Source organism: Populus alba, chromosome 11, assembly GCF_005239225.2.
Source record: "Populus alba chromosome 11, ASM523922v2, whole genome shotgun sequence".
NCBI classification, from domain to species: Eukaryota; Viridiplantae; Streptophyta; class Magnoliopsida; order Malpighiales; family Salicaceae; genus Populus; species Populus alba.
The window spans coordinates 15,544,033-15,550,745 of NC_133294.1; the positions used below are offsets into that span (position 1 = coordinate 15,544,033).

At 34.2% G+C, this 6,713-nt stretch overlaps 1 protein-coding gene across 1 annotated transcript; it reads left to right on the plus strand.

The window, feature by feature from the left end:
- Positions 1 to 2,606: 2,606 nt before the first annotated feature.
- Positions 2,607 to 6,420, plus strand: LOC118047521 (G-type lectin S-receptor-like serine/threonine-protein kinase At4g27290). Its single transcript, XM_035056838.2, has 7 exons — positions 2,607 to 4,161; positions 4,387 to 4,521; positions 4,675 to 4,832; positions 4,902 to 5,109; positions 5,234 to 5,471; positions 5,554 to 5,704; positions 5,841 to 6,420. Exons 1-7 carry the CDS (start codon positions 2,808 to 2,810, stop codon positions 6,144 to 6,146), a joined length of 2,550 nt encoding a protein of 849 aa, XP_034912729.1. The 5' UTR covers positions 2,607 to 2,807; the 3' UTR covers positions 6,147 to 6,420.
- Positions 6,421 to 6,713: the final 293 nt, after the last annotated feature.

Here is a 6,713-nt window from a genome sequence, read left to right on the forward strand (position 1 = left end):
GTTAGATGAGACTAGGGTTAGACGAGCTTTTCATCATTGCCATTAAACCCAGTCTTAATAGATTGATTGGGAATTTAGTGACTTGAAACTTAAGTCTAACGTTAGAGCAAGTACGAATGTGACTGAATTTGACCGATTCACATTTGTATGCTTTTTTTTTTTTTTTTTTTTAATAATATTATTATTAAAACAACAAAATAAAAAGAAAAAGCTTTGCAACATACTTCACTGACAATTATAATTCAATTTGGTTTGAATGTTATATATTCAATTTAAATTAAGAAAACAATTAATGTTGAGAAAACAAATATCATTATCAATTTGTTCTAGACTAGTTTTTTAGCCCACACTATGTTATGGGTTAAATATTTTTTTTCTAGTAAAAAACATAAAGATGTTAGCAAGCCTAAAGTTTGATGCATACTAGATGGCATATTTCTATGTATTATAATAATAGTTTCATTTTATCAACAAGCCTAAATATTGTGGGGAAATCATTGTAAATCAAGAGATCTTTTACTATGAATTATAATAGTAGTTTCACTTTCAATTTCTCATTTTTTTTATGAAATGTTTCTTTTGCTTTCCTTTTCTTTTCATTCATTACTTCTCTCCATTTAAGTGTCTTGGGTTTGGCTTGGTTGCTACAGCCACGCTAAACCCAAGATACTTGGGTTTGACAAAAACACCATGGGTTTGCTAATCATTTCAGACTCAAGCGAATTAGGTTTGATAAAAATACCAGGCCCAAACATCTTAGGTGTGGAAACCACACTTCTTAGGTCTGGCAATCATAGTTGGCTTTGGCATGGTTGTCACCCAGGCTTGGGTTTGACATTGTTGCCAAACCCAAATACTTGGGTCAAAAAATATAAAATTTTCTAAGAGTATGATTGGACTGCAAAAACAAATACTATCTCATTCAAGCATGATTTTTTATTCATATGCAGTAAAACTTAACTGTAAATTCTTTTTTTTTTGTGCAACTTATTTTATAAATTTATTATATTCAAAGAGGAAAGAATGAAAAAAGAAAATTATGTTCTAAGTGATTTATTTCATGTCTTAAAAAATAGACTTTTATTTTTTATGTGCATTGTAAATGAAAATATTTATAATGAAAATAAACACATATAGTCTAGTATTGTTAAAAACAAATATAAAATAATGTTGTCATAAGTGAAAAATCACAAATGACCACCCATTAAATAAACATTTTTTTTGCATTGAGTTTAATTAAAAAAATATATAAAAAAAAATTCATAAGAAAGAGAAAAAAAGAGAGAGAGAGAGAAAGAGAGAAGATAAAGTTTCTATTGAGAGAATAACAAATTCATAAATATAAAAACTAAACTATTTTAATAGGAAGATATAATTTAAATTTTTAGATCTAAAATGTTAAATAGATTTTTATGATGATTTGTTATTTATAAATAATTTTTGAATTTGAATTTCTATTTAAAATACTTCAAGAATAATTTAAATGTTTTTTTATATAAAAAATAAAAAAATATATAAATTTCAACATTTGAATTATTACCTGCTCATATCCAAGTCGTTTGGGTCTAGCATGGTTCCAGGTCCAATGCTTGGGTCATGCTAGACCCAAGCATTGAGTTAAAAAACATATATAGTTAAAAAAAGAGAGAGAAAAGGGAGAAGATAGAATTTCTATTGAAAAAAATAACAAATTCATAAACATAAAAAATGAACTATTTCAATAGGAAGATATGATTTGACTTTTTAGATCTAAAACGTTAAATTAAATTTTTATAATGATTTTTTATTTATAAATAATTTATGAACTTATATTTCTATTTAGGATACTTCAATAATAGTTTAACTATTTTTTCTTATAAAAAATAAAAAAAATTACAAGTCTCAATATTTTAATCATCATCTGCTCAGACTTGGTTCTGACATACCTGCCAGACTCAAGGTACTTGAGTCTGGTGTAAGGCTCATGGGTCTGGCATGACTGCTAGACCCAATTCGCTTGGATCTAGCATGATCGTAAGACTTAAAACGCTTAAAATATTTTTTATATTTTTAATATTTTTTTCATATTTAATTATTTTTATTCACCTAGCACGAGCCAATATATTAATAATATGTTAAAATAACTACCTCCCAAGAAATAACAACATTTTAAAAAAAATGACATAAAAAAAAAAACCGCTGCATGAACAGTGACTCGGAGCATTTTCATACTAAAATGTATTTGAAAGGATATCTCTATACCTATATAGAGATTGAAACTAATAGTGCTTCTACGAGTCGGACAAATCTATTGTAAATATATCACTTTCCCAAAGACTTGGACCTGGGATCTTTACCTGAAACATTTTCATCACATGAATTACTTTTTAAAAAAAATGAAATCAAACCACATATTGCTGCGATTCCTTTTTAATCTTCTAACTGGCATGAGCATGCTCTCCGTGTATTCACATGGCATCACTGGTCTAACGACAGATAAAACATCGGTTGTTTGAGGGAACCCTTTATTGAAAATCTTGCTTTCTTGTTAGCCGTGAATCAGATACTCGTGACAACAATAAAAGCTGAGATTCAAGCTGAAATATGTAGCCGAAAATTCAAAAGCAAACCTTAAACAGTGCAATTGAATCAGAGCCAGTTTTGAGGTCAAGACCACCCTCGTTCTTACATGAGATATAGCATAAAGCCAGTTGACTTGCATCCATGGTACCAGGTCTTACGTGCGGGTCATCCTTTATTTTGACAAGTTTATCTAAGCTCATGATTCTTCTCCTATCCTTATGTGTAAATGCCTTTAATGCTGAGCTATGTCATATTTGGTCCAATTTGGCAGTCTTATTTTCTGTGTATTACACCATCAAGTTTCAATGAAGAGAGGCATGAAGAAGACAGCAGGTGGCCTTCGAGGACTCTTCGTCTACTCCTTTCTACTCTCCACCATTAGAGTCTCCAATGCTCCAGACATCATTAGTCCAGGTCAATTTATCGGAGATGGTGACACAATAGTTTCAGCTGGCCAGAACTTTGAACTTGGATTTTTCAGTCCAGGTAGTTCGACAAGGAGATACTTGGGCATTTGGTACAAGAAGTTCTCTACTGGAACTGTTGTTTGGGTGGCCAACAGAGAAAATCCAATCTTCGATCATTTAGGAGTTCTAAATTTCACTAATCAAGGAACTCTTCTTCTTCTAAATGGCACAAAAGACGTTGTTTGGTCATCTAATAGGACCACACCGAAAAACAATCCAGTTGCTCAACTCTTGGAATCAGGAAATCTTGTTGTCAAAGATGGAAATGATAGCAACCCAGAGAGTTTTTTATGGCAAAGCTTTGATTATCCAGGCGACACCAATCTTCCAGACATGAAACTCGGAAGAAACTTGGTTACTGGTCTAGACTGGTCCATTTCATCCTGGAAAAGCTTAGATGATCCTGCTAGAGGAGAGTATAGTTTAGGAATAGATCCTCGTGGTTATCAACAACTAGTTTATAAGAAGGGGAGGGAAATACAATTCAGAGCTGGATCATGGAATGGCATTCGTTTTACAGGGGCTACTAGATTGAAGCCAAATCCAGTATATAGATACGAGTTTGTGTTGAATGATAAAGAGGTCTATTTCAATTTTGAGCTTCTAAACAGTTCGGTGGCATCGCGGTTTGTGGTGAATGCTTCAGGAGTTGTAGAGAGATTGACCTGGATATCACAAATGCATAGATGGACTCGCTACTTTGCTGTTGGTGAAGATCAGTGTGACGCTTATTCCTTTTGTGGTTCAAATGCTAAATGTAACATTGATAAGTCCCCCGTGTGCGCATGCTTGGATGGATTTGAGCCAAAATCTGCCAGAGATTGGAGTTTCCAAGACTGGTCTGGTGGGTGTGTTAGAAGGACTAACTTGACTTGTAATAGAGGAGAAGGATTTGTCAAGCACACGGGAATGAAACTGCCAGATACATCGAGTTCATGGTATAACACGAGCATCAGCCTCAAAGAATGCCAGGAGTTATGTTTGAAAAAATGCTCTTGCATGGCATATGCAAATACGGATATCAGAGGAGGAGGAAGTGGATGCTTGCTTTGGTTTGGTGATCTAATTGACATGAGAGAATTTGTCAATACAGGGCAGGACCTCTATATACGGATGGCTGCTTCATATCTAGGTACTCTAATGGTTCTTACCCTTACTTCTTTTTTAGTTTTTTTCTATAGCACAATCAAACAGTACCTTGAATCTGTAAGATTCTCATGTTTGTTCTAAACTTCTTGGCAACCCAGTAAATTTGCAAGATTGAGTCATTTAGTAGGTAGCTGTGTTCAGGTTCAGACAGGTTGCAATTGTACTAGCTGCACTCTAACATCTTCTAACCCTTCTCTCAATTATCAAGATAACATCAAGAGGAATGAAAGAACGAAACGCGAGATGCTAGTGGGATTCATAGTCTGCTCGATTTTATTGGTCACTGGAGTTTCTGTACTAGGATGGATGTTTCACAGGAGGAAAAGGAATTTTAGAAACCAAGGTAAAATCAGTTTGCATTTGGTTTTGGTTTCTTATATTTCTCCAATTCTGGACAGAAATTGATCAGTATACTTACAGAAAGACATGTCTGTGTCTAGCAGCACAGTGCTCATCTTTCAACTAAAAACTTGAATCGTTCTACTACTATTTCCAGGGAAGATGAAAAACATTCTTGAAATGGATTATGATAGCCACAGCAGGAAGAAAGAGCCGGAGTTGCCGATAATTGATTTGAGCACAATAGCAAAAGCGACCGGTAACTTCTCAAGCAACAAGAAGTTGGGGGAAGGTGGATTTGGATTTGTATACAAGGTAAAAAAGCAACAGTTTTTTGAACAACTATATCGAAAGTGTATAATGATTTTCAATGGCCATTTCTAGGGTACATTATATGGGCAAGACATAGCAGTGAAGAGGCTTTCAATATATTCTGGACAAGGGATTGAAGAGTTCAAAAATGAAATTTTGTTGATAGCCAAACTTCAACACCGCAATCTTGTAAAGCTTCTGGGTTGTTGCATTGAAGGAGACGAAAGAATGTTGATTTATGAATACATGCCCAACAAAAGCTTGGATTATTTCATTTTTGGTTAGTCCCTTTCCATATCTTCAGACTTATTATAGGTTCCATAAAGGGTAAGGTGCCATTGTTTTTTGTTTTGTTTTGAGCTTTTAGTTCTTGATAGCACTGATTCCAAAGAGAAAATCTTCAGATCAATCAAGAAGCAAATTACTGGATTGGCCTACGCGCCTTAGCATTATCGATGGAATTGCTAGAGGGCTTCTATATCTTCATCAAGACTCAAGGCTCAGGATTATCCATCGAGATCTCAAAGCCAGCAATGTTCTGCTAGATACTGATATGTACCCAAAAATTTCAGACTTCGGAATGGCAAGAATATTCGGCGGAAATCAAACTGAGGCAAATACAAATAGAGTAGTTGGAACATAGTAAGTATACTCAGATCCATCCTATAATTCAATCTATGATGCTTCATATGAACTCATTTTTCCTTTACAATATTATTTTCAGTGGTTACATGGCTCCCGAGTACGCTGTTGAGGGACTCTTTTCTGTGAAATCGGACATCTTTAGCTTCGGGGTATTAGTATTAGAAATAGTTAGTGGAAGGAAAAACAGAGGATTTTTCAGTCATGATCATCACCTCAACCTTGTCGGACATGTAAGTATACAAGAATCTTTCTGTGTTGAACAATTAATCACACTCGCATGCATTGATATCCATTTCTGATAGCATGGTCACGGATAACAGAGGTAAACATGAGGTGAAACTGAGTGACTTGAGTTTTTGATTTCAGGCATGGAAACTATGGATGGAAGACAGGTCTTTGGAACTGACTGACAATACATTAGGTGACTCTCACGCCCTGTCGGAAATAATACGATACATCCAAGTAGGTCTGCTATGCGTTCAGCAGCAACCTGATGACAGGCCAAACATGTCAACTGCTGTTCTAATGTTGGGTGGTGAGAGTTCATTGCCTCAGCCAAAGCAGCCCGGTTTTTTCCTAGAAAGGAATGTTCCTCATACAGAGTCTTCCTCAAGCAATTATAAATCTACTTCAACATATGAAATCACCATGACAGCGCAATATCCACGTTAGAAGACCACCACCCCACAACACTTCACCTTAGAAGGGTAGGAGTTACTGGAAAAACGCAAGAACCAATTTAATATTGTTATTTGTTCATCAATTGCGAAGCTGATGTTTTACGGGGTTAATCTGAACATGAAATTGTATTTTAGAACCTGAACAGGGTTAAATACCTCAAAGGCGTCTTTGACTAGTCTTCAAGGTTTGTTTATGAAATTCTAGGCTTGATCCCGTGCGTGTATAGTTTTGTTTCTTAAAGAATTCAAACGTAGATGATGATGAAGGGTTGAAAGAGTCTTAATAGCTTTTTTGCTTAAAAAACCCATTTTTACGAGAGCGAAGACTTTTATAGAAGTTTCTTGATCTGTTAATTAACGAATAACGGAGACACAAATTAATTTTTAACAGATTTTGTGTTTATTTAAGATTATAGAATATAGTAAATTAATTTATTTATTATCTTTAAAATCAATATATTAAAATCATCATAAAAAAATATATTTTTTTTTAAATAAAAACTACTTCTAAAAAAAACACCCAAAAATATCCTACGAATTGAATACCCATTTAGTTGGA